Source organism: Tachypleus tridentatus, chromosome 9 (assembly GCF_004210375.1).
Source record: "Tachypleus tridentatus isolate NWPU-2018 chromosome 9, ASM421037v1, whole genome shotgun sequence".
NCBI classification, from domain to species: domain Eukaryota; kingdom Metazoa; phylum Arthropoda; class Merostomata; order Xiphosura; family Limulidae; genus Tachypleus; species Tachypleus tridentatus.
Window position 1 is genome coordinate 56490644 of NC_134833.1, and position 26903 is coordinate 56517546.

The 26903-nt window shown below is 31.9% G+C and overlaps 1 protein-coding gene across 4 annotated transcripts; it reads right to left on the reverse strand.

The window, feature by feature from the left end:
- Window positions 1-34: 34 nt before the first annotated feature.
- Window positions 35-26460, reverse strand: LOC143225280 (signal recognition particle receptor subunit alpha-like). 4 transcript variants are annotated; one of them, XM_076454383.1, is made up of 13 exons: window positions 26218-26460; window positions 23009-23092; window positions 21969-22112; window positions 20083-20263; window positions 17441-17603; window positions 15558-15711; window positions 14868-14980; window positions 14074-14186; window positions 12631-12890; window positions 5784-5997; window positions 2867-2952; window positions 1379-1555; window positions 35-379 (listed from the first exon to the last, which is right to left on the reverse strand). In XM_076454383.1, exons 1-13 carry the CDS (start codon window positions 26332-26334, stop codon window positions 254-256), a joined length of 1932 nt encoding a protein of 643 aa, XP_076310498.1. In that variant the 5' UTR covers window positions 26335-26460; the 3' UTR covers window positions 35-253. The 4 variants fall into 4 exon arrangements, with proteins under 4 accessions (XP_076310498.1, XP_076310500.1, XP_076310501.1 ...); XM_076454385.1 differs by having other exon boundaries at window positions 26337-26451; XM_076454386.1 differs by having other exon boundaries at window positions 26358-26425.
- Between the last annotated feature and the right edge of the window lie 443 nt (window positions 26461-26903).

Sequence of the window (26903 nt, forward strand, 5' to 3'; positions counted from 1 at the left end):
TTTTCTAAATGGTCAAAATGGCTCTAGAGGGCAACATTTTCATAATTATTTTTAATTATAAGCATCAAAATTATAATCACTGATGTGGACATCTAAACTTGAAATATGCTATTAACGTTACAGAAGAAAAAACGCTGGTTTACCTTAAGCTACAAATATTTAATGTGCTTTGCAACAACTAACTGTAACAAATGTACTTTTACACAGAAAAATACTATACTAGTGGAAGATTCTCTGTTCTTAATATAGTGGTTTACTTCATGAGAGCATGGACAACTGCTTTAGCATTGAGATTTTTCAAATCAGTGTAGGTTTGTCCTGTTCCAACAAACACTATTGGCTGACCTGTGATATATGTCATGGATATAGCTGCTCCTACCTGTTGGGTAAAAAAATGTACAGATGGGGTAGTTAAGTTCCTTATAACTATTAGTCTAAATATTTACTAGAAATGAAACAAGCCAGCTTATTTTACCTTTTCTTCTATAGCTAAAGAACATCTGTTGGTCTTATGTGGTTATAAAAGCATCAACTTTTTGATTCAGAAATACCCAAAAAATGAAAAGCATCATTCATCTATACAAGTCTAGATGGGAAATATACTGTCTACATTTAATTCACTATGCATATCTGCTGTGTACACTTAATCCACTGTGTATATATACAGTCTACTTTTAATCCACTATGTATGATCTCTGGAAAAGTTCAGCTTCCTCAAATTCAGAATTTAGGCCAAAACACTTTGAATAACTTTCTTGGAGTTTTTATACAAAAATAATTTTCAGAAATGATTAAGAAAAGAAAAAGTAATGAAAACAAATCACACACAACAAAAGACAGTAAATGTCCAATCTGAGTTATATAAAACCTGTATCACAGTAAACAAATCACACACTACAAAAGACAGTAAGTGTCCAATCTGAGTTACAAAAAAAACCTGCATTACAGTGAACAAATTGCATACAACAAAAGAAAGTAAGTGTCCAATCTAAGTTATATAAAACCTGTATTACAGTGAACAAATCACACACAACATAAGACAGTAAGCGTCCAATCTGGGTTATATAAAGCCTGTATTACAGTGAACAAATCTCACACAACAAAAGAGAGAAAGGGATGAAATATCCCACTCACTGAGAAAGGTTGACTTGTCATTCAAGCAGCTGTTACTAACATACATACATGTGGAAATAAATGTATTTTGTGGACAAATTAAATTATTGTATTTTAAACCACTAAACATCACAGGGTCTATTTTTAAGTGGCATAGTTGTTTTAATGGTGAAAAAGAATGTTTCATCTATCTGGTATTGTATTATTTACTTAATGCAGTCAAACGTTTAGAGGTACTGGTAATACAAATATTCTGATTTTGTACCTTGTCATCAATTGTGTCAAACTTAGTCAGAACAATGCCATCAATCAAATGTGGCTTTTCCTGACTTGAATGATCAGCCAGAGCCTGATTAAACTTCACCAACTGATCTACAGCCTCATTCCCTACAAGTGCTTCTCCAACAAACAGGACCAAGTCTGGTGAGTTCACTTTGATCAGCTGAAAGAACAAACGAACAGTCAAATCTATTTCTACAAGAATTTTTATGCCCCCACCATTACAGAAATTAGAATATATAAAATTTAATCACTTTTCTAAAAAATAAAATATACAACACATAATATAATCTAATGCAGTATACATACATTTTGCATCAAACACATGTACATTTAATATTCCTGCGCTCATAACATTAGTTCTACATTTTTAAGCACACTGATTGCCTATTTGTGTGTATAATCTTTTTTTATTTACTCAAGACAAATGTGTTATTTTTTGTAAACTTCATAGTAGTGCAGGACTAAACACAATATTGAGACTGACCCACAATCCAGATTGTAAATAAATAAAATTCAAATCCTTGCATTTTCATACCACTACATTCATCACAACAAAACAAATGTACACATTATTGATAGAAATACCCCCTTCCCTTTAATGGATAATCTTATGAGCTTGAAATTTTCTTTATAGTGAAACTATAAATTATTAAAAACCACTGATAATTTGATAATAAGATGTACTATAAAAGTAGGTTTCCCTTACATTAAGGCTTAACCTTTAATGCTTTAAATTACAATATTGACAAAAGGTTATATCACACAAAGAAAATCAAAAATCTAATGAAAATAAAAATTGCATAAAACTTTGTGCAAACTAATTAACAGTTTGTTTGTTTTTTACCCAAGTACGTTTTTTGTACTTTAACAAATTTCTATTGTAAGATTATGTTTCTTTTATCCTCAGAAACACCATACTTTGAAGGCTACAATAGGTATAAAAAACTTAAAGATGAATTTTGTTAGCTGGATAGAAATAACTTTGTTGGATCTTTTGCAAAACAATTTAAGAGTTATCTATGTTTGTCATCCATAATTTTGAAGTGACAGACTGGAGGGAAGGCAGCAAGTCAGCATAAGCCATTGGTTACTCTTGTCTGATCAAATAGTAGTTTTTGACAATAACTGTTATAATGCACATACACACAAACCAAAAGTGCAGAGCATCTTTTTTGGCTATAATTTTACTTGAACCACAGAATATCTATTGAGTCTAGTATACGAATACTTGATACAAAGCCAGCACATAAAACTTCTACTCACAATTAAACCAATATATCTTGTCACCAACACAGAATATTTAAAGGTACATTAAAATGTAAATAAATATGGAATAAATATTTATAAAACAGTAATATTTTTTAAATGTAAACAAAAATGTTCAAATAGAAGTGTTATTACTTAATTTTAGTATTGATATCAAACTTCAATCCAGTATTCATTTTAATACAAGTTAAACACAAGTACACACTTTGGCCAAAGCTCTCATCAGAGGTTCATTATCTTGCATTCTGCCAGCAGTATCCACAAGAACCACATCCATTTTACAGTCACGAGCTAAAATTAAAAAGTAAACTTTATAATAGCTTCTATACAGTCAAGGCAACAAAATGTTTGTCTGTTAAGACAATAGCAAGATATAGTTCATGTCTCCCACTAAACAGAGAAATTCCTATTTTTATATGAGCTTCATATAAACAAATATAATAATGTAATAAGCATTTAAGTATAGAACTAAAGTCTCACATCAACCTATAAACTACAGTTGAGCAAAGCACACATTACTCTGCAAAAATGTTAGCAAAAAAGCAAAAATTAGATTTCAGGCTATTTTCAAAGAGACTTTGAACGTGAGTCACAAGTAAAACAAAAGTTTTACTTACCTTCATATTTAGTACAAAAGAAACTCAAAAGAAGTGCTCAAGTTCAGCAAACAGTTAATATTTTGTGTGTTCACCTTCTGTTTTAATAACTGTAGACAGTTTTTCAGGCATTGTTCCAACATATTTAATCAAAGCATCTTTTGGGATTTTTCTCCAGATGTCTCAAACACACTCCCATAAAGTTTCTTTGGAAGTAACTTTTGATTTGTCAAGTCTCTGATCTATCAAATCCAGATCTGTTCAACTGGGTTGAGACTGGGGCTATGTTGGGGACACAGCATCAGTTAAATGACTCCAGAAGCTTCTTTCTTAGCTAAACAATTTCTGCATAGGTTGGATAAGTGTTTGAGGTCATTATCTTCTTGATAGTAAAATCATTTACCAATAATACACAACCACTGTCTCCCTCATGTTTCATGGTAGCTGCTATGCATTAAGATAAGTATCTTTTACTTTTCTCCTGCCAAGCATACAACCAATGCTTTGAACTAAAGTTCAGTTTTTGTACTTTTTAGCAAATTTCTGTCTCTTGACAATATTTGGAGATCAAAGTAAAGGTTTTCTAACTGCTACACAACTAAATATTCCATTCTCATTTAGTCTTGTTGATACTGTAGATCTAGACACTTTTCTGTCATATAGTATGCAATATTTATCTCACATTTAAGATCAGTAGCAGTGTTCCTTCTGTCCTGAAGACTGCATAAATGAAGATACTTAACATCAGTATTGCTGTGTTTGTGTGTTCTGCATCTTCTTTTCCTATTTTCATTTTTACCTGTCTTGGTCTCATGATTTAGTGTGTACATGACAGTGTTGAGAGCCCATTTCAAGTCTGCAGAAATTTGTTGAAGAGTCCAACTAGCACCACAAAGCTTTTATACAAACTCTCTGCTCTACTGACAATAATTTTCTACACCTTTTGGGCCATGGAATGACAAAATATATATATATATATATATATAGTCTTAAACACCACTTTTTTTTTTGATCAAAGTTTATTTTTGGCATGTTATTAAATTCATTTATCCTAGCATATACCAGTACCATATGCTTGTTTCTTTCTATGTAGTTGCATACTGCATGAGGTACTATGAGAGTTATTTTAAGCAGAACCCTTATGACACACCCTTGGTGCAAGTACATGGAAATTCTAAAGAATAAGTATTCTTACCCTGGCTGATTCAATTATCAACAAAGATCAGTGAAGCATTACCATAGTGTTGGAAATTACATTCTGTAATGGTATGGAAGAATTAGCTCCATGAAATAGAAAGAATCACAGAATATTCTCTTATCCTAATACATTTGCACAGTGCTTTATGTTAAAATGTTAAAACACAAAGTAAGAAATATACAAGTTCATCCTTTCACTACCAGTAGCATCTGTAAAGCAAGTCAGAATACTAAGAAATTTGGTTACCAAAGAGAACAGTGAGAACAAAAAAAGTAAAACCCCAAATACTTGGGTATTAAAGCAAGTAGGAAACCCTAAAGACTTAGGCACTCAAGCAAGCAGGTAGTACTAAAGTGTCAGCCATTGAAGAAAGTAGGAATTCCTAAGTATTTAGACACTAAAGAACATTAAAAGTCTTAGAGAATTAGGTATGAAAGCAAGTAGAAAGCTCTAAATAATTAGTCACCAAACAAAGTAGGAAGTTCTAAAAAGTTGGGAACTAAAGAATGTAAGTCATCCTAAAAACCTGGCTACTAAAGCAAGTAAGAAGTCCTAAATATTTAGTCACAAAGAAAGCAGGAAATCCTAAAAAATTCAGTACTAAAGAAAGAAAGAAAAAGTAGAAAGTCCTACAGAATTGCACACTAAAGAAAGTAGAAAATCCCATAGAGTTAGCCATCAAAACAAATGGGAAGTCCTACATATTTAGACACAAAAGAAAGCAGGAAGTCCTAAAGACATGGCCACTATTAAGAATGGTAAGATGAATTAACAGAATATTAGCAAGTAGCTTACTAACTTTCTCTAAATTTGTGCAGTCACCAAAACAAACAAACATCACATTTTAACACTGCCCCTAAAATCATATATAACAAATAAATAATATCAGTAAAAAAAAAGGCCAAGTAATAACAACTGAATTTTCACAACCAACAATGTATTATGTGCATACGTAAAGTGCAGTACATGACTTGAGATAAGTTCTTTCAGATTACAAGCTCCAATGATACATCACAGAAGTCTGCAGTTCTTTTTTAATTTTTAGAATTTGTTTACTAAAAATTTCCAGGTTCCAGTAAAAACTGTGCTAGAAACCAAAACAAACAATGGATAAAAGTACAAAAAGTGAAAGCTTACTGCTTAAGAACATAAAAGCATAAAACAAACAATAGCTTCAAGAACAGCTGAAAGAATAATTTATTAAAATTCTTCAGTCACATGAAATTTTTATCCTCAAACTTTTACTATGAAGTTAACATAATTACACTTAACACAGAAATTTGTTGTAAGAGCTTCCACTCGTTTTAAACTATAAAACTTTTATTTACCATAATTAATTGCTTCCATAGCAATTCCAGCAGCATCTTTTCCATACCCCTTTTCATACAACTGGACTACAGGATAACCCCCATGTTTCTCAGGAGGATGTAAGGCATTCAAACAGCGAGAGTGGGTGCGGAGTTGTTCCACAGCTCCCGCTCGGAAAGTATCACAGGCAGCAATCAGAACTTTAAAGTTGTTTTCCACCAGCCAAAAGGAAATCTAGAGAAACAAGATTTTTAAATGATATTCTGGCTTCTGCTCTATACACTTTCAAAAGTACATTATTCTGTGACAAAGATATGACTTACACCAGTTAATAACATATTTTAAATAAAAAAAAAACTAAGGACAACATTATATATTCTGTAAATTATACCAGCTACAAGTAGCCAGTGTTTTACTGTTAACTATTTAAGTTACAAGCAAGCATTATACCATCATTATCTACAAGTTACTAGAAGTCAGTGTACCAATGTTAAGTCACTAACAGCCACTACAAGTTACAAGCACCTAGTGCACAACTTACCAGCAGCCAGTTCAAAAGTGAAAACTCTAAAAAATTACAAGCAGTGAACCAAAATTAACTTTCAAAGTTACTAACAGTTTGTACATCAATGCTACATCTACAAGTTGAAAGCCACTAGAGTTCCAATGTTACCTCTATAGGTTAGCATCAGATCATCCCACAAGTAATGTCCAAAAATTGAATATCGAAAGTGCATCATCATTTATGTCATTGAAGAAGGCTTTAATGAGTAAAATATGTAGTAGGGCATGTATAAAAATGTTCAAACAAATAAAAGAAACTAGCCCAACTCCACTTTTTCAGATCATTAATCAAATAAACCCTTATGAAGATGGATGTGTCTGAGGAGCACATTAAACATATAATGCTTTATGAGTTCAAAAAAGGAAATAGTGCAGCAGAAACTACACGAAACATTCAAGATGTTTATGCAGAGGCTCGCAATGAAAAAAAATGTTGAAAGTGGTTTCAAAAGTTCAGATCAGGTGACGACAGCTTAAGTGATGCTCCACGTTCAGGTCGTCCTGTTGAGTTTAGTGATGACTTGCTGCTGACTTGGTGAAGATTGTGCTGTAATAGTTGATTAACTAGCACAGAAGCTTAATTCAACCCATTCAACAGTTCACCACCATCTGCAACAGCTTGGAAAGGTGTAAAAACTTGGAAAATGGGTCCCCAATGATTTGACAGAAGCCAACCTTAAAGCAAGAGTAGACTTTGCACTTCTCTGCACTCTCATGAACATAACTCACCTTTTTTGGACAGTTTAGTGACCAGAGATAAAAAAATGGATATTTTATAAAAATGTTAAGTGCTGCAGATAATGGCTCAGTGTGGGTGAACTGGCTAAAGCACAGTCCAAAATGGACCTCCACCCTAGAAAAGTATTGTTAAGCATTTGGTAGGATATTGCTGGTATGATTCATTTTGAGCTGCTGCCACTCAATGTAATGATTACATCAGACTTCTACTGTCAACAGTTAGAGCAGTTGAATGTTGCACTGAAAAAGAGGCCTGCTTCGATCAGTTGTAAAGTTGTGTTACACCAGGATAATGCACAGCCCCATACAGCAAGGATCACATCTGGAAAGATTGAAGAGCTAGACCAGGAAAAACTTCCACATTCTCCTTATTCTCCAAACCTTCTCCCATCTGATTATCATCTATTCTGAAGTTTGCAGAGCTATCTGGATGGAAAAGAGCTTGGAACACATGAAAATGTTGAAACTACTCTATCTACATTTTTTTCCTCCAAACCACAAGATTTATATGAGAGTTTCATTCAGAATCTTGTGAATCATTGGCAGGAAGTAATTAATAATAATGAAACATACATTATTCATTAAATAACATTAAAAGCATTTGAAATCTTTCCTCTCTTTCTGAACGTAAAATTGGACATTACTTTAAGGATGACCTGATAGTTGTCAATGTACCAATGTTAACTCTATAGATTACAAGTAGTTAATCAGTCAATAATAATCTTCCAAGTTACAAGCAGGCACTCTGAAAGAAGAAGGCTTCATTTTATGTGACTTACCAATTAATTTTTGTCAGTAATTAAAGTTGTCTAAAACAAACTATTAAATATAAATATTATAAACACCAACAAGTATAACAATGATAAGGCAGAGTAGTTAAGAACAGAAATAATAATACAAACATGTGTACCTAAACCTTACAGTCTATTCCACTACCACCAATAATGTTTTATGTAATGGACTGTTTGACTGAAGCAAATTTTCAACTGCAAAGGGATTTTGTACAACATGTTTTCCAAAGTTTATTAACAATGCATGAATGATATCTTTAATAGACTCTTTTTAATAGCCCTATAGTACAGAAGACCATGGAAGATATCTGGAAGTGATATCGCATAGCCTTCCATTTACATTTCCATCCAGCAGCTGAATTGGCACCTTGACTTGGACATGTCATTGGTTGTTTTTACTTCATGAAGCTAATTTGCATAAGATGGAATGTCAGTACATCAGCTTGCTGTTATGTACAATTCACATTAACATCCCCTTAATTCTCCAGATTTTTATCTACTTGTTTAATTACATGCTAAAGGAATTTATATAGGCCAAAGTTCAAGCTCTCCTTACTTCTGCTACATATTCCAGATGAAGCAATGTTTCTCAAGGCACAGTCTAGGTAGCATGGCATCATCCCCAATTTAAAACAACTGCTCACAGGGAAGCAACAGGTCAGCATCAATTATACTTTAAATCTTGTTATTAATCATTGTGTATAACTACCTTATTTCAATTCATTGCGCTTTTTCATACCAGATACCATAAAAGTAAATTAGCTGAGTTTAAAATCTCTTCTAGTATTAATTTATGACTCAAGAGTTCGACACCAACTGTGGCACAGGCTCTTCTAACTCCAATAATCTTCAAGGTTTTTCTAGTTATAATGTACAATTAATTCAAATTCATTTAAGTTTTTTCCATATGTTATCATGCTCAAACCACATACACACTTTCAACCTCTTTTCTCCATCCTTCCAGTAGACTAATGTGACTTCTGTTCCATCATTTCCCTCAGTCTACATGATGTTACTGATGTCACTTAGAGATCTTTACAGACTGCCCAAAGAATGTACCTTACCAGTTAAATGGTTCATCCACCTTGTCACTGAATAATATACTACTATAGCCTTCAACAGGCTATTATCCAATGAGCCATCAAGTCTCTCAAAAGGTTTACCCAAAATCTTTAGACAATATCTGATTCTGAGATAAAGTCTAAAGACAAGTAGAGTATACCCTTCCAGGTACCTAAGCTGACACACATTTCATCTCATGCGATGGTATGCTGCCATTTGTGACATGTTGTATACCATTCAGTTATGCAAGTAAACATGATTATTGTTATTTTCATAGACCTAAGTACATGTTATTTATCTTGTTTACGATTCAAAGGGAGGTAATTACTCTTGGTGCAATGAACTGCCATGTTCTTGAGATTTTTGGTAAGACCCCTTTCTTTACCGCCATTGGTAAGCAATGGTAGCCAGTTGTTAGGAGCGTATTTTTTACTGCTTAAATCATACCTTCCCTACCTTACTGATACAGTTCAGTGCTACATATCTACTTTTTACTGAAATGCTTAAAGTTTCATGGCTTAAATACTTTTATAATGACAGAAAAAACAAACTTCACATCATAAAGTCCTGTAAAACAACTAAATTTTATCATCACATGTCCTTGCAATTTATATCCTTTCAATAAACTGAAACAAATATGTCTCAGATTTTAATTTGTGTAATTTCACACTATGAAAATGACCAGGAGCAGTATGACTGGTAATGCATGTTTATACCATACACTGGGAACAAGCCCTGTATACTCTATATGTATGTAATGAATAGCATTATGTCTTTCATTGACAAAGCTGTAATAAATGAGCACAATCAGTAGTCTAGATTAGTTTGCACAGCTGAGGGTTCAGTTTTAGGCCATTTGTTATTATCTCATACTTACTGACCTTTAGGTATACTAGTATGATTTGTCTACTTATTAGCACCTTATCATCATAATGAGGACTAGAATGTCAACTTCACTGCAAACAGTGAAGGGTGATAAAGATACAGGACATTATGGGCTTGAACACCTACATCTTGCTCTCCTAATTTCTCTTTCTTTAATTTATATTTATCTCCTTTGCTTATTTTATTACTTAATTATTCTTCATGCATGTCTGGCAAAAAGAGGTTACGATTGATAGATGGTGTATCCCCACTGTAATGTGGGTCCTACTTCTTCAAAACCTATGGTACATTTTATATCCCACATTACAGTCTGTACACCTTTGGATTCATGCACCATTTTTTCTGTTTGTTTTTGTTTATAAAAAACACACACACACACACACACAGATATAAAAAAAAAGTAATTTTCAGCCATTTGGTTTATCTAAACCTGGTTTGAAAGTTTTTATCATCCTAACTTTCCATAAAAATACATAAATATTTATCATTACTATATCAGTACTATATTTAATTTTGTGAATTAATTTTCTTTTTCTGCTATATGCTTGGGTCACCAAAATGTTTGTAAGTACTGCATACTTATTCTGCCACAAGCTTAGGCCACTGAATGTTTTGTTAAATACTGCATGGTTGTTCTGCCTCACATTTCACGCCACTTTACAACACGTTAAGTGTGTGAGACAACCCAGTTCAGCTCAGATCCAAGTTAAAATAACTTACACATCCTTTGTTTTATTTGCCATATCACGACTGGTACACTTATATATCCATTCATGCATAAAAAGCAGATAAAATAACTTAAGAATTTAATTGCAAATAATTCAACACCTGTTAACATTGATGAAACTTTATAGAATGGACAGCAACTCCCTGTTGTGGAGACACAAATGTAGAGAATGACATTTTGAATGTCTTCCACCTTTCATCTTCAAGTCAGCATGTATGTGCAAATGCAAACAAACTTGGCAGGGGTTTAGTTTAGAGAGAGAGCACTCTAAAGAATGTTCTCCCCAACATGGGTGGTCAGGAACAATGTGGTTCCTCTTCATCCCTTCTTGTGAAAGATTGTTGAACTTTACGTGGGAGTTTGCCTTTATTTTGTTTCAACTTATTTAAGGTGAAGAAGTAACATGGGGGATACGAAAGTGACGCATGAGAAGGGAGACCTGGACAAGGGCAGAATAAGGAAAGTGAGTCAGGCCAAAGCCCAAGGTCAGAATAACCTGATGGCTGGCAATTACCAATCGTTGACTTAAAATTTACTTAAATAGCTCTTTTCAAGATCAGGCTAGAATGTTGCCTTGGCTGGGATCTAGAGATCCAATGCCAGATATTTAGGTGGGGGAATAGGGGGTAATGAGAGTACCAAAAAATCTACCCAGACTGTGCCCAGAAGTAGCTGGGAAGAAAAAGGCTTTTAATGCATATTGGAATGAAAAAGAAAACTACTGGATTGTAGCAATAGTATACATGTGGCTAGTTGTCTGGTAACTAGGAAAACTGCTAGCTGCAGTCTTGTAGAACAGGTAGGAACTTCGGGTTGAACTTACATTCACACCTGATGCCCAGTGGCAATGGAGAAAAATGTGAGCATGGTGGTGAATCGACTAGCTGTTCTTCTTCAATGAATTGCTCTTCGTCAGTCTGAATTGGTTTGTCTCTTCTTGTAACTTTCATTTGTGTTTTCTGAATGATTGTGGTCTGGTTCTCTGTTTGAACTTACGCATCAATAGTTGTCATGTGAATGGTTTGAGTCTGGCTGGTGGTTGTATTCCATGAAACTGGAACTGAGGTCTGGCAGGAACTATCACTTGTCTTCCTTGGATTGTTAAGTCTTGACATGTTAACAGTGGGAGTTGTCTTCAGAGTTGAGTTGCCTGAATCTGCATTCGTGTTTTTTCTGACTGGTTCTGGACTCAGCAGTATTTCTGTAGTTTTCCATTGAAAGTTGTCCGTTTATTGTCTATGTTGTCTGGGCACTTTGTTTGACCACGAGTTGAAGGTTCAGCAATGCAGGCTTTCGGCTCTAAAGTGAAACATGTGATAGTAACACCCGTTACTTCAAGAATACCACGACAGAAAGAAAAGATCAGAAAGTCACCACCATTTACCTACCATACTGACAACATTTCAGTGAAAAGCTTAAACACACAGCCAAAAAATTCAACATAGAAATCTGGTGGAAATCCTACAATACCTTAAGGTCCCTTCTGGTAAAACACAAACAACAACCTACCAAAGAGAATCTCAAAAATGTCATCTATGAAATTCCATATTCCTGCAACAATACATACATTGGAGAAATGGGAAGAAAACTCATGACAAGAATAAAAGAACATAAAGATAGTACAACACTCATGAAACACAAAATTCAGAAATTGCAGAGTATTCCACATCAACTGGACACAGAATAAACTGGAAGAAAACTAGAATCATCAACACAGACAAATTCTGGAAGACAAGAAAAATCAAAGAATAATTTTATATTAACACTATTAATTAAACCTTCACTTAACAGAGATTCCACATTAGAGGTGAGTAACCTGTGGCTGCCATTGGTTGAATATACAGGAAATCTCTCCTCCAATAAAAAACAGTGATAATCCAACCAATCATCACATGCTCTCCACAATCCACCAGGAGACTATAAGAGAGTTTCAGCACCTACAAACACACTGACTTAAAGACGAAAGGTGGAAGACTTTTGAAACATTGTTCTCTACACTTGTGTCTCCACAACAGATAGTTGCTGTCCATTCTACAAAGTGTCATCAAGAATACTCTGCCTAAACAACCTATCAAACAACACCTTTTAACATTATTTTACCTTTGCTAAATTAGTGGATTTTCCAACTCCATTCACACCACAAAAAACCATGACATAGGGTCTCTGCTGTTGTTTAGCTTCCATCACATCTCGTAAAATGTCAACACGTCGCCGAGGTGATAGCAACTGAACAAGTGCATCAACAAGAGTTGCTTTGACTGTTGAAGCAACACCAGTAAAAGTCCCCAAGACTTTACCTTCTAGTCTAGAAGCTACAGATTCACACAACTTTCCTGCAATGTCAGTGGCCACATTCTTAGCTATCAAATATACAAAAAAAATGAATTAAAATCTTAAATGCAAAAACAAGATGTTTCAAATATCATTACACTTAACTTTTATCATAAGATTTCATTTGGATTCAAAGTTTTAATTTTGTCATCAATTTTATAATTTCAGAATTTTCAGTTGAAAAAAAAATTTAAAATTCCTCCAAATAATTTCAAGACTTTTATATAAATTAATTGTACTTTCTGGTCATAATCTAAAAGTTATGATGGAAATTGCCTGTGGTAACAGCAACCAAAAGTGTTGGTAATATCCCATTTATCAGACAAAACTGAAACTCAGTTGAAAAACTAATCAGAAATCAGAAATTAAATTAAGGGTGCAGAGTTGAGTGGTGCTAATACCCACAATGTCTTAACTCCTACTGCCTTTAACTGTCTGCAGCCAGCTGTTGGTAGGCAGTTACCCTTTAACAGAGGTATTAAAGTCAAAAATATAAAAATAAAGCCACCCCAAATTATACTACCAATAATAATAATCACCTACCATCCTCCACACTTAAAAGTTCTAAAACTTCCTAATGTAGAATAATAACTCTTAAACTTCTGCTATAACTAACTCCCAGCCTCCACCCTTTGAAGCTAATTATGATTTGTTCACTACTTCCTCTTCCCTCACAGAATAACTTAAACATATTTAATTACAACATTACGTAACATTCATGCAACTAGATTTATTTCTTGCTAAGCATCTGTGCTGTGCTCACTGCTAATCTTGAAATTTGACCATTAGCATTATACACCCTTTAAGTCACCAAAATATGACATCATATGCAATTATTCTTTATGGAATATGCAGATTTTAATAGCAGTGTACTGCTGATGAGACAAAGTCATCAATCAACTCTTTTCAGTTTTGAATAATTAAAAACAATACTAAATTTTGATACATGTACACTGTAATGTTTTTATTATGGTTTTCATACTGTATAGCAAACCTTATGAGAATAAAACCTTAAAAAAATGTTGGGTAGAATATTAAACACTTCAATAAGAAATGTATAAGAGTTTTAAAGACAATACAATTCTGAGAAAACAATGGGTATGACTAGTTCAATAAAGCAGACATGCAGAAATAGTAACATTCAACAGCACTACAATTACCTGCAATAATTATATCCAAAAGAAAAACACAATTTAATTTCATACAACTTACCAATCATATGATCTCTTAGTTTGTCCAAGATTGGTTCCATGTCTTTGTGGGAAATACTTTTTGATCCAACAAGACCTCGAAACATGTTGAACATACCAAAACCCTTCTTGTTCCTTGAAATGTAAAAATAAAAATTACAAAATTTAAAGTTCATGGGACTGAAGGAATTAGACGTAAATGCTCATAAAAATGTTTTGTAATATGTAAACCTAAAAGTTATCATTTTACAAGAAATATGGGATTAAAACAAATGTTGTTCTGGGAAATGAGAGACTTGGTCTTACAACTGCACTTTCTGCCAAAACAAAAGTAGCAAAGAAATCAAGGTAAATAGATGATTCAGAAAACTTTATATTACAAACTTGGATCCTTTAAATTTAATTTTTTAAACATTAAACTTAAGAGTTGCTATTTACATATCAAATCAGTAAGAAAATATAACCAAACTCCACAAACATTACAAATGGCAAAGGCATAAACAGTGAAACAGATTTAGAGAATAGTTAATTTAGAATTTTGTTTAACATTTAATAAAATACAAATATTTAATATTTGCTTTGATAAATTGTTTTAAAATTATAAAATATTATAAATTCTTATAAAAATACGAGCTACATCCATTCATACACCCACATATATACATGTTAAGTATGCCAGTGATTTATCAGTTTACTTATGTTGACTTAAAAGGTTATGTTTTTGATTTACTTCACCTGAAGGCACAAATAGCAACTTTTTTAGCAAAAAATTTCATAATTCATCACATATTTGAAGACACCAAAAAAATACCTTACCCATTTTGTTTGGATTTTGAGGGAACTGTTTCCTCTGCTTCAGACAGTTCATCTTCACTTTCTGAATATTCCATGCCCTTAATGTCTCCTTTCATTTGTCCAACCCAAGCTCGCTAAAAAAATAAATATTTCCCTTTAAGAGTCCTGTACATTGCTAAACTAAAAGAATCATAAATAATCCAATAATAGCAAGCAAAAAATCTTCATGGTGTTATTCATTCATTTAGTATTCTAATTTCTAATGCAAAGAATGGTTACAAAAGATTCAGATCCATAACAATTAAATCCTCAAAACAGTAATGTGTGATAAACATTAACCTATCTACTACCACCATCAATATCTAACTATAATAACAATGCTTAAAATATTTGTATTTTACTTTAAACAGAAAAGCACAACTAGACGTACAGCCCACTCAGCCTCCAACATCTCCATTGTCTTGACCAGTAAACAGCAAGGTTAATTTGAGTAAAACTTAAAACTTTCCACAAGCACACAGTTTAAAAGTAAAACCTGAGTTCCAGTTGACACTGGAATGTTTAAGTAGTAAATATTTCATACTTTATTCAATTTTAAGCTAAAGAAATTCAATGAGTTATAAAACAATTCCTGAAAGACTATGCTGTTGTTTTACACTAAATTTTGCATTAATTATTTAAACCATTTAAAAAAAATAATTATAAACTTACAGTCTCTTCATTCAAATAGTCTTCAGAACCAGTCCCTTCTTGTCTAAATTTAGGTTTTTCACTAAAATCTAAAAACTGGGTATCTCGACAAGTACCACTATTATCCCACACTCGTGGTTTCTTGGTTTTATTTTCTTTGGATGAAGAGCCTTTTCTGTACAGTGGTAAACATATCATAAAAAATTCATTTTATCATTACTAAAAATTTTCCTGTTCCTTTACCTTAGAAGTGTTGTCTTAACACTGAACATAATTATAACATTCAATATTCTCAGCAAATAACTTGAATGATATTAACTTTCACATAACCAAATTGGTAGGAATTCCTGAAATAGTTGTTCATTTCCAATCCTTTTTTTAACATGTTTATTGTCATGATGTTTCCACCAACAGGTTATAGACAATTTTGTTTTACAGTCAAATTTCTCTTGTGATATACAAGTTTCAGACACTTTGACTGTTCCTTGGCACTTCTTGAATGTTTAATTTTATTTATACTTAATTATGTGGCAGCAAACATGTTAATGGTCTGATAATGTTAACAAAAACACAATCAAGTATCTCAACATTTCTTTCTAAATAGTATGCTAAACTGACAAAACTAAACTCCAAACAGCATGCTAACCTTACACATTAAATTTTAAAATAGCATGCTAACCTTACATATTAAATTTCTGATAGTGTGTTAACCTGACATTACATTCTACACAGCATGCTAACCTGACAAAATTATACTCTAAGTAGCATGCTACTCTTACAACATTACATTCTGAATAGAATGCTAATCTGACATTAAATTATATATAGCATGATAACTTTAAACATTATATTCCAAACAGGAATGCTAAACAGACAACATTACACTCCAAACAAAATGATAAAAGATATTACATTATAAACAGTATGTTAAATAAACAACACTAAATTCTAAGTCGCCTGCTAAACTTACAAAATTACATCCTAAATACTATGATAACCTGATGTTTGAATACTTTTACCCCAACAGTTGTAACTTTAAATGCATGTGAATAATCTCCTTTGTTGATACAATGATGACTGAAGGTTTAGGTATATTCAAATAACAAATATGCTAAAAAGCATGATAAAAACAAAGCATGGAAGCAAAAAATAATTTAAAACCATATGGGGTACTTGTCCCCCCCCTCACGTTTTCTATGAAATGTAATATAAACATTACATTAACAAAAATTAAGTCAGATCTTTCTTTTCATCCCCTCATACATTCTGATCCCAAATCTTGCCCCAGTTTTAAACAATTAGTTTTCATTATATTACAAACATTATTTTAAACAAAAATAGCAATGTCTAGAAATTAAGCAATCAATGAGAGAACACAATAGCATTTGTCAATAATGAATTGTTTGCTCATTTTTGAATTTTGTGCATAAACTATCTCTAATTTAACAGTGTAAGACTACAGGAAAAGGAGCTAGTCATCACTACCAACCACCAACTCTTGGACTACTCTTTTAACAGCATATAGTGGGGCTGACCATCACATTATAATGCCCCACGGCTGAAGGGGCAAGCATGTTTGGTGTGATGGAGATTCAAACCCACGGCCAATAGATTGCAAATCGAGTGCCCTAACCACCTGGCCATGCCGGGACACACATTGAAATAAATAAGTACAAAAAGAGTTAGATGGATATAACAACTTAATTGCAATAAGAAATTAACAGAGTGAAAAAGTGACATGATTTTCATTTTTAAAACTTACTTTACATGATGCACACAATTTTGTAAAGTTAACTAGCAATTTGGAGGAAACGTTATTAAATTTGAGTACCTTTATAATTCAAGCTAACTTTCATATCCCCCATAGTTACATCATTATCCCCTTTCACCTTGTAACTACTTACATTTTATCAGACTTCTTTTGTTTTCCTTGCATTTTGTGAAACATCTTTTGTCTGTTCTTTATAATGATGTCAGTATCCACTTCTCCATTTAGCACAATACTGTTTTTCTCAGCAAATCCATTTTGTGCAGCTGTCACACAAGTTTCAAGAGTTGTTTTGTCCTCTACAAACAATGAATCTCAATTGTTTTGAACAAAATATAACTAAAACATAAATACAAAAATTTTGAAGTAATCACTGGTAAATTTAATTTTCAGAGAACATCAAATTACAAAATAAATGAATTCAGAGATATTTTAAAGAATTTTGTTTCTAATCAGATGTTAATAGCTGTTCTTCATATTCAATTTATTAGTTCCATGTTATGTTTCTTAACCCAAATATAGAACAATGAATGTAAAAGAGTACGTCTGTAAAAATGTACTTATTTCATATCAGTGCCTTAGTTTTGTGTATGTTATAATTTTATACATACATTATAATATTATGAAAGTAAGAACAGATCTATTAAAGGTTCATTCTTAATTGTGCAACTTCATTATATTTGTTTACAAATAATTTATTTTAGATGGAAAAAACAAATAATTTATTTTAGATGGAAACTATATATTATTTTTAAAATATCCAAAGGTACTTAACAACCCTGTTAACAGCAATGTCATTTTAATGCTCTTTTGTTAGTAATTATTATATGCTAAGATGATAAATAACATCTAAAACCATAAATGTATTCTACATCTTTGTTTCACAATAAAGATATTTTTGACCCTGAGGGGAAATAATGGAATTGTTCATAATCTGTATGAATCGTGTAGATAATAAACCCTTGTTCCCCTATTGTAAACAAAGTCTGAGATAAAAAAATGGATAAAGTATTAGAACAAGACAACGATTTAGAAAGAGGTCAAAGATTAGATATGCAAACATTGCCTTTTTTTTTCTCTTAGATCAACATGTGTCTAGTGGTTGGAGAGTTACTAATGTTACTCCTACTCTTAAGAGTTACCTTAGGTATTTTAGGCCAGTTTCCTAATTCTGTCACAGGACAAATTCTTGTTTGAGAAAAAAAGCATCACAAAATCATTTAGTGAAATATGATATAATTAAATAAATGTAACATTGGTATTGAGGGTAAATATAGACTCACTAAACTTTTAACCATTACTCAATATTAATTGCTATCTAGAAGGTAGAAATGATGTTGTATTGGTGTAAGAGCTTCAAAAAGCTTTTGTTAAGACGTAATACAAAGGTTTACCAAAGGAAATCATAGCAGCAGAAGTTTGGAAAAACCTTTGCTAAATTGACTGCAGGGTTAGCAGATGAGAAAAAGTTAAAAATAGTTGACAGAAGTCCATCCAAATTGGACCCTTGTCACTAACAGGGTGCCACAGAGGTATCATTGTAAGCTTTATCTTTAATGACTTTACAATAGGCCTAGAATGCCTGAAAAGTTCCAAGTTGGTGTCAAGTGTTTCTTGTACCTTCAAAGACAAAAATATGAACTTAATAGAAAAGGTTCACAGGAGGGCTACTAGTATGATTCTGTGAATGGAAAGATTATCTTAAATATTAACTTATTTTCTTTTTCTCTTAAGACTAAAACTCTAATGCATGATATTATTAAAGTTTACATGTTTATCCAAAGAAACGATAGCATAAAGGCTTCATTTTTTGTGCTGTATCTTGAAGATAATTAAGCAAAAGAGCACAAGTTTAAGACTGGGAAAAGACAAACTAAGATTCAGATAAGATAGTTACATTTTTTAAAATTGGAATGAGTTACTTTTAGCAGTAGCAAAAGTTTTTACATTATAAAAGGCTTAAGAGAAGAAGCAGAAAACTGCTGAAAAATCAGATCTGAACTTAAATATTTACTTTTCTCATGATCAGTCTTAAAGCAGTGTTTCTCAAACGTTTTTATCTTCAAACCACTTCAGTGGGGCAAAAGTCCCCATAGACCACATACTGGTTCTTCCCCACCTGCTTTTACTTGCCACCATAAAAGAAAACTCAGAATTAATAAAAAGAATGGACTTGCATTTTGGACCAACCCTCACAAACCACAATTTCAGAATTACTTGTTGTCTATATGTCATATTAAATCCAAACTCACTAACATTTTGAAAATTAAACTCAGGTGTGAAATGGCTTAGTGGCATAAAATTATTTTAATACTATTTTCAAATACATTCACAAAAATATTTTGAGCTCTTAAATTCTATGTCAGTTCTGTCTCTTCTTAAACAGTTTACATTCATATAATCATCAACCATTATATTAACAGTTTCCGTACTATAAAAAAAGAAATCAGCAATTGAAGTTTATTTCAGCTCATAAGTAAACCTGTATGTTGTTTCAATTTTCATACTTGGTAAGTTCTCCAAATTACCAAAATAATTCCCAGTAAGTTTTTGACATTATGCATGTCACTAGAAAGTGTTTGATGCTTATTTTACATTAATCAGACTTGAAACAGAAAAACAAAAGATCAAACCACCATGCTATTGTGTAAGTGATGTTAACTAACCTAAGTAAATTGTAATTTTTCAATTTGACATTTTAAATTAACTCACTAATTAATTTCAAAACTTGCACATAGAATATGAATATCTGTTACTTTACAAGTTAATATCACATACTGTCACTTTTTCCTTTTAGTAAGTCTTTATTTTCCTTTCCTTTTGTAGGAGGCTTTTGTTCCTTCTTATTCTCGATCATGGATGCTACAGTTTTCTTAGATTTCAACGATTCTTCAAACGTACGCATCTTTCTTGGCTGACTCATTACTATGCGACCATATTCTTCTGCAGAAGCTAAGATCTTTAATGACATAAAATGTATATTTTTTTTCAAGCTTGCTTTTTATACATGAAAATACTCAGTAAAGACGGGTATTACCCAAGTTCAAGATTAACAGTTTTTCAGCTAAGAATATTATAATTAGGTATATTTTACAAATGAAACAAGTGAAAAAAAAGAGAAATGCTATAAACCTAATTTAAAGCATTTTTTATTGCAGCAATACAGCTACTTAAAGTCATGATTTTCACAGCCCTACACACTTGTTTTGAAGATAAAACACACCAGTTCTTGAAGGCAGCAACAAAATTTAACAACTGTATAAGTTTAAACACTATAATAAAGTCAATATATACAGATTGAAAGAAATCTGTTAGGATATGTTTTATTATTATTATACAAAATATCTAAAATCTCAGTTTAAAATATCTTTTATTCTCCACTTATATTACTTGATTCTAAATATATAAATGTACAGTTATTATGAAATTAGTCAGGTTTTTCTAACATTTAAAACTCAAAAATCTATGAACTGTAACATTTGGTATTTAATCTGAGATAATAAAGAGAGCAATAATTGACATAAAATTTGAGAAACCAAGATGCCAACAATGTTTCAGGTAACTATTATTCACTGCTGCTTGCACTCCTATGACATGACATACTGTTAAAACAATACTACCAATTTATAACATTTGTACTTGGTCTGTCAGGGAAACAGTAACTTCATGATATACCAATGACTTCATGTGACTTTTATAGCCAGAAATCAACAAGAATGAAACAAGAAGACTATTTTGGACATGTGTATAAAAAATGCTAACAGATGACTCAGTTGCTAAAATTTATGTTTGAAAATGTGCATGCAAAGTAAAAAGCACCAAACTCATCTTTTGTGAAATATCAGAATGTTCTACACTGTGAAGTAAGCAAGCCTTTTTAACATCATGGTAGCATGATCCTATGTCATCACACCTTTCACACAGATATTATGTTAATTCTGCTCTGGTGTTGCTGTAGTAAAGCTTTACAAGAATAGTTCTAACATTTGGTTAAAACGTTAAGAGTCATTTTAAATACAGAATAATTCCTGACATGTTTGATAATGGTTTCATTCAATTTCCAGTATGCACAATATACAAACAATGCCCTTAGTGAACAGTTATTTTCAGCACTGGAACTGCCTTTCCTATCATTTCATTGGTTCGACCACTGAATATTGTAACTCTCTGATAACTAATTCTTTAGATGTGGTTGTCAAAGTAGGTCAACAAACTTCACAACAGCTCCATACATTTATTTGTACATAAACATTTAAGTTGTTCTAAAAAAAATAAGTCAACAGTAGACACAAATATTGGCAAGAATACATCACATTAGCACATAAACACAACTTATTTTCGTGCAAGTTGTTTTCTTCAATCCTGTTCATATCTAATTAAAAGCAGCAACTAATGCCTTTTACTCTAAAAAGAGTACAAAATAAGCCTTATAATATTTAAAGTTTGAAATGAGTCAAAACTATTACAATCTTATGTTCATACTAACACTTTTTACTAGCATCTATGAGTGAATATTAAAATGTCTGATTCACAAGGCTTCAATCTTCAAGTGATAAAACACTGCATAGTAACTAATAGTTCTGCTAATAAATAAAATTTAGTTTCAGTGTACAACTGTACACACCAGCAACTAATACAAATTTATCTAAGTACATGAAACAAACCTTCTCAAACTCATTTCCAAATTCAAAATTTGAAAAAAATTGACTGTTTTCCAAGTCCTCCTTAAATTTGTCCCTAAATTCACGATGGACGTCATCTAGAAACTTGTCAATGTATGACAACTGCAGGATTTTCTGGTAAGCAACCTGCAAACATGGAGAAAAAAGTGGACATGTTTGAAAATTTCTTCAGAGGATCACACAAACATTTTTGTAAAATGGTGTGGATAACTAAGAAATTATATCTCTAAAAGATCTAAATGAAACTTTGATTCAATGATCTGAATGGATTTCCGACTCAAAAGTATAATGAACAATTGTACTCTATTTACAGGAAATCTAAAACAAAGAAATCAATGATTAAACACACTGTTAAATTCAAACAAAGCTGCCAAAGATGAAAAACAAATACTGTAAATTAATGTAAAAAAGTGCTTGCAGAACAGAGGTGCATACAAGGTTAAGAATAACTCTTAAAAGCTATTCAGTTCAACACAAATGCACAGTTCAGTTCTCATTAGTCTAAATACAAGCAAAAATGTATGACAAATGTTCCTACAAATAATAAAAAAAGGAAACAGTTGTTTCAAATTTACCATATTTACAGTCTCTTTAGGAAAGAACCAAGTTTTTGGAATTGTGTAACACTTTTACTAACTCAAGTTGTTTCAAACTGTTTGAAAACTTCATGAAAAGACTGCACACAGTTGAGATAGATGACCTAAATATGCAAAGTAATTTCTTTCCATTCATATAAGATGTTATTAAAAAGTGCCTAACTAGAAATACTAGTGAATATAACATTCAAGAGACTGTAGGAAATTAACACACTTCAAATTTAGATACACAGTTGTGACAGTTGTTGGAATAAGTAAATTTAATACACAGAATAACTTCATCCACATTTCTTATGTAAATAGTTTCATAGCATATGTATATACTGTAATGAAAATTACATACAAATCTTATCAGACTAAGTAAGAAAATTATACCTACGACACACATACACAAATAAATAAATACACAAATGCATGTATAATTACCACAAACACCAGCTCAAATTCATTATCCAATTTGTATTGGAGAGTGAGTCCACCATGCTCAAAGCTAGGCATTCCACTTCTCTCCTGCAAAAATAATGGTTCAAAGATCCATAAAACTGACTGTAAAAGAAAAAAACCTGGCAAGACAGTAAATGATAGGGAAATTGATCAGTTATAAGTGCAATAGTGTAAAATCAGGGTTACAGCTAATTTATCTCTAGATGAAAAATAATGTGAGTGCGTAAACTTAAGGTATACACAGTTTTATTGTACAAAATGTTTCCCTATTAGTTATAATTACCCTTACATAGGTTACTTTTCTATTATTGTTGATATGTGTGGGTGTATGAACTAAGATTTTAGTTCCTAGTGTATAAAATGATAATGTTAAATGTTTAGCAAGTTTGTTATACTAGATTATCTTCATTTTTTTAAAATCTAACACCCTACCCCAAACCCATGTCCTTCTCCAAAAAAACTGTAAAATAAGATTTCAATTTAATGCCTCCAAACTTGTAACCATTCTGCTACCTTTTTTCCAATTCCTCTCCAATAAATATGATTTCTTAAATACAGTATCAACTATAATATTCTAGGTGAGGCTCTGACAAACGACCTCCTTCTACTTTTATAAAACCTACAGTTCAGTTTGACTTATTAACAGTTAAGAGTACATGTCTAGAGACCTTATTATAGTTACATCCAAATATCTTTTTCCAAAAGCTTTCTAAACAAGGCTATAAAAAGCTTTCCCAGTCAAAATGTTGTTCCAGTTTATCTGAGATAGTTATTTTCTTGTAACATAAAGGTTACTTTTTAACATTTGAATTAAAGCACAACTTATATTCACATACAGAAAAACTCAAGCCTACATACACTTAATTATGTAATTGTCACCAACTCCCAAATGTGGCTACACCTCAACCATCTGAACAATATCTATATCACCAATTAATACTAACTCATGAATAGCATTACCTCTACTTGGGTCTCTAACCAATTGGTAAAAAAAACTGTTACACTGAATCTACACAACCTTCACTGTCCAACTCTGTACAGTAATATTTAATATTTCTAAAGTTAAAATTTTCTACAACCAGAATTTCTTGATTAAAAGTACTCATAATTCCCCTATAAAGCATCTTGGATATCTCCTGAACTTATCTGGTAGTCTATAGCACCTCCTATTCGTATATCCATGAATACACTGTACACACACATACTAACTAAATCCACACTAACCCTTTTCTGTACTTCAACTTAATTAGTACCTTTGTATAAATAACCAGCCCTCCTTTCCAACAATATACCATTACTGAATACCATGTACCCAGAATTATATCCAGCATCATAGATTTCCAAGTTTTGGTAATCTTCATAATGTCAAATTACTTTCTCCCAACTGTGGCCCTAAGTTCATGAATTTTGTTTTGTGCGCATTTTAAAATTAATAACGCCACTTAAACCTGTGCCTCATCCCTGTACTCTTCTAAAGAAATTATTCCTCAACCTAATTGCCTTCATTGCACATACTAGATACATAGACACATACTCCCCAAATCAGTATTTATTCACTCACCACTCTCTAATAATAATTTAAAACCTCAGAAGTAAAATCTGAGCCCTAAATTCCATGAACATGTTTCTCTCCAGCAAACAAATCTTATAAATTCAACCACCTAACCTCCTCCAAATGACACATCATTTTAGTCCTGCAGTCCAACATACAATCTCATCCTCACAATTAAACCTTTACAAAACAGCTGATAAAATCAATCTAAGATTCTAAACTTAAATGTCTATACCAATTTCTATACTTTTAATGTAAAGTTTCTGATTAACATACATAATGTTAATTGGCAGATATATAATATAGTTGAGAGTTTAGCACTAAATTACACACTTGTTACACCAAAGTAATTAACTTCCTAGTATGAATAACTACCAACCCACTCCTTTAAATGACCTATCACTGTTCAAAAATTTATACAAGTTAACCAGAGCCTCACTAACCAACATTATATCAAAATCCTCCATCCCATCTAAATCCATGAATTCATCCACCTTACATATTCTTCTGATGTTTGAACAATACTACTTAAGCTTGTTAACATATGAAATAACCTATAAAGAGCAACTTTTATCCATAATGAGTGCAAACAGATAAATAAAAATCTTAATCTAGTTAGGGTAAGCAGTTTTTACACTAACGGTAGAACATAAAAGTAGTGATGTCCACACAATTTTGCAAAATGTCTGCACTATGATTATATAGGTTAGGTATTTTCTATTATTTATTTATTTTTACTTTCATTAAAAAAAATGGTTAGAACATTTAATATATCTATTTTTATTACTTTAAAATAATGTATTTTACTAAATGGATTGTTTGCATTATCAGATTACAATATGAATTCAGGGCAATGTTGTCCCTAACATCATGAGATACTACTGGGATTACAGTAAAATTATTGTAAAGAGCAAGAGTATCCGAATGAAGAAACGATATATTTAATTCTTTATAAGTAAAAATGTAAGAAAAGTATATTTAGTTGGTTATATTCATTAGACTTGTTCCAAACTGGTTGCTTGCTCTCACCAGTTATTAATATTAGTTCTTAAGAAAGAGCAAATATGGACAAAAGTAATTACTGTGTTCAAAATCCTAGTACCAGTAGTACAAGACCCACTCAATATATTGGTGGACTAGAGTTAATAGGTCATATTTATTAACTTAGGATTTTTTCTGGTCAAGATGCACAATGCCAGAACCGATACTGGGATTAAAATTGCTAAGCTGTTTACCACCATCTTTCATTAAGTGAAATACATTAAATCATTAATGATAAATTTTTCAGTTTTACATTCAAACTTCCAGTAGAACCCCACTAACCAATAACTACCTAAATTTCACCTATTATACTCATAGTTCGTAATTTAAACCATTTTTTTTAAATTTAAAAGGGCAAAAGAGTGATAAGCACTATTCTGGAAACTACAGGATAGTTTTACTCTCACATTTTAAATTTAATGGCGAAAAACATTTTAGTCAGAACACTCAATGACAGGAGTAAGGTAATTAGATTATCACTAACCTCAATATTCAAATTCAAGCATAACAGTTTTATACTTTCTAAATTCTATGGACTATACTCTATAATACTTTTACTAGCTTTAGTACTAGTAGCAGTAACAAACCAAATAAACACCTGAAGCAATACGCTTTGAATTAAAGCATTTACTGATGATGTAAAAAAGTGTGAAGTTCCATGAAAACACCATAATACTATTCCACTCTTACTAAATATCGTAAAAAAGTCTAACATACTGAAATACAATAAACACTGACTACAATCAAAAATTTATTAAGTTCCAACGTTAGTATTCTATCTCAACTCTTCCTTTAACTTAAGACTCTGAACCTGGCATCTATGTGCTAGAATGCGTAACACTGGCATGTGTATCTCAGAAATATGATATTTAATATATACTATAAAACAAAAAGTAACAGAGGAAAAAAACTATAAGAAAGACGACAAATCATGTTGAAAACGGCAAAGCAATGTGTAATATATATTATGATAAAACATTAAGTTGTTGTTGTTTTTAATATGGAAGAATTAAATAGATGACACAGCAAAATATACATATACAAGTTCTTTCATAAACGTTAATCTTTGATTGTCTTTGTTATTCACACACATTTGTTTGTTTGTTTATTGAATTTTGCGCAAAGCTACTCGAGGGCTATCTACGCTAGCCGTCTCTAATTTAGCAGTGTAAGAGTAAAGGGAAGGCAGCTAGTCATCACCACTTACCGCCAACTCTTGGGCTACTCTTTTACCAACGAATAGTGGGATTGGCTGTTTCATTATAACGTCTCCACGGCTGAAAG

Coding starts and splice junctions, on each gene's coding strand:
- LOC143225280 (XM_076454383.1), bottom strand. CDS start 26,334: ATGTTAGACTTTTTTACGATATTTAGTAAGAGTGGAATAGTATTATGG. Junction 14,981..15,557: donor ACTATTTGAATGAAGAGACT/GTAAGTTTATAA, acceptor TTATTTTTTTAG/CGAGCTTGGGTTGGACAAAT. Junction 380..1,378: donor TTGACACAATTGATGACAAG/GTACAAAATCAG, acceptor TTTACCCAACAG/GTAGGAGCAGCTATATCCAT.